Source organism: Lottia gigantea (genome assembly GCF_000327385.1).
Source record: "Lottia gigantea unplaced genomic scaffold LOTGIsca_2148, whole genome shotgun sequence".
Taxonomy (NCBI): Eukaryota; Metazoa; Mollusca; class Gastropoda; family Lottiidae; genus Lottia; species Lottia gigantea.
In genome coordinates this window covers 636-2557 of record NW_008708506.1, presented here as the reverse complement: position 1 = coordinate 2557, position 1922 = coordinate 636, and the positions used below count along the sequence as shown (strand labels likewise).

Genomic DNA, 1922 nt, shown 5'->3' with positions numbered 1-1922 from the left:
CTGAAATATGGTCATATCCTGTTATATGGTAATCATCATGATATATCCTAAAATTTTAGTCAAGACAAGATCATCTACACAATTTTAACAAGTAACTTGGTGTTTGAAACAGATGTTTTTTTCATGATATTCAAGACTGGGGTGTTTTAAAAGATATGTATTGTTTTATGTTATATTTAAAATTTCTAGATCATAATTTTGTTTCAAAAACCAGTAAAAAACAAACTTAAAATATATCTTGATATATACCCATATCGTGATATATTAATGCATAATATGGTGATATCAACTTGAACCAATATCGCCCAGCCCTACGATGCTACATTGTTATCAGTGACAGATAACCCCATCATTAACTAAACAGAGTCTCTTCCTTCACAAGAATCTATAACCCAAAAATGTGATACTTTTAAATCCAGTAATATATCCCCTCCAGATTGCCATGTGGATGTATGAAAACATAGACTAGATTACACTTACCGTAATGTATTTAGTACTTTATGTCTTATGGAACTAATATGTTTAGGTCCCATCAACCTAATAATAGCTGTTAAACTTTCTAAAGCCTTCAATAATATACATATATTATATCAAATATTAACCAATATTGAGAAGATAATTACAAGTATATAGAGATTTGGTGAAAAATCAGCAGATTTTTCCAAAGTGCATAAATTTGTGAATTTTAAGCTAAAAATTGCTTTTTTTTCTTTTTTTTTGAAATATAGGCTTCCTTTCTATGACACAGTAAAAATTAACCAATTAATCAAAAGAAACATATCACTTGCATGCAGGACAATCATAATTTTGTTCCTTTTTAAAGCTGACACACACTCATTTATCTACAGATGCTTATTATATATTATATAAACATAAACTTACCAATCTTTTATCCTCTATTATAATGTATGGATTCATCAATTGAAAATCTATAAAAGCTAATACACCCAGCAACCTTGGTTCTAAATAATCAGCCTAAAATATAACACAGAATAATTATATTACATTAACACTGACAAATCAATTGGGAAGTATTAAATCAGAATATAGGCCATCCAAACACCCGGGTCTATTTACAGATTTTAGAGGGCACTAGCAATGATGGGACATCAGGGGGGCTTCCCCCTGGAATATTTCTAATCTTGTTCAGAGAATACAACTAACGCTATTATGGAAGGGAGAGTAGAATATATTTTCATTCTTTCTGTCCCTTTTGGTCATGGCACCATGACTTCTCCTAAATACACCATACGTGTCAAAAATAAGGTTTTCATGAATTTGTCATTCAAGCATAGAGCAGATAAATAGACCTTGAAGAACATTTCAAAGAATAGATCATTTTACCATTTCTTCTTGAGAGCTTATTGTGGGTCCTTTATATTGATCATCAAACTCTGATAGTATCTTTAGTCCATTGAACACCTGGAAAATTCAAAAAATAGAAACCACCTACATTCTATATATATATTAAATAATAATGCAAACAGCTTGCCAGGCAAGGTAATATACGCCCACTGGCAGCTTTGATTTTTAAATAAAAATATTTGACAGTACAGTAACAATTACCAGTATGAAATATTCAACCTTCAGACATACACTTCTTTTGAACTTTTTGAGGCGATACTGGATAATATTACCAAGTTTCTTCAAAATCCAGCAAGAATCGTGCATTTTAGTGTGTACGAGCTAAAACTTGAAGCGTTTTCAATAACTCTTCCTATTAAACATTTTTTGATTTTCAAAAGGATTTATCAATGGGTGATAATAAACAATTTCACCAAATTTCGTCAAAATCTAGAGTGTTAACAAGCTAAATTTGGACGCGTTTTCAAGAACAAGGGCAATAACTCATATAAATTATTTTTCTATTTTTCTGATTTCCAATATGTGTGGTTACAATCGCTCACACCAAGTTTTGTCAA

The 1922-nt window shown here is 30.5% G+C and overlaps 1 protein-coding gene across 1 annotated transcript in view; it reads right to left on the bottom strand.

The window, feature by feature from the left end:
- The window catches only part of LOTGIDRAFT_176570 (hypothetical protein), a gene marked incomplete at both ends in the record, with an annotated part of 10248 nt that extends 8577 nt beyond the window's left edge, over positions 1 to 1671 (bottom strand). Inside the window, 4 exons of the mRNA XM_009054389.1 lie at positions 498 to 566; positions 883 to 975; positions 1345 to 1422; positions 1567 to 1671. Coding sequence (XP_009052637.1) covers positions 498 to 566; positions 883 to 975; positions 1345 to 1422; positions 1567 to 1671 — 345 coding nt within the window. The remainder of the gene's footprint in view (positions 1 to 497; positions 567 to 882; positions 976 to 1344; positions 1423 to 1566) is intronic.
- Between the last annotated feature and the right edge of the window lie 251 nt (positions 1672 to 1922).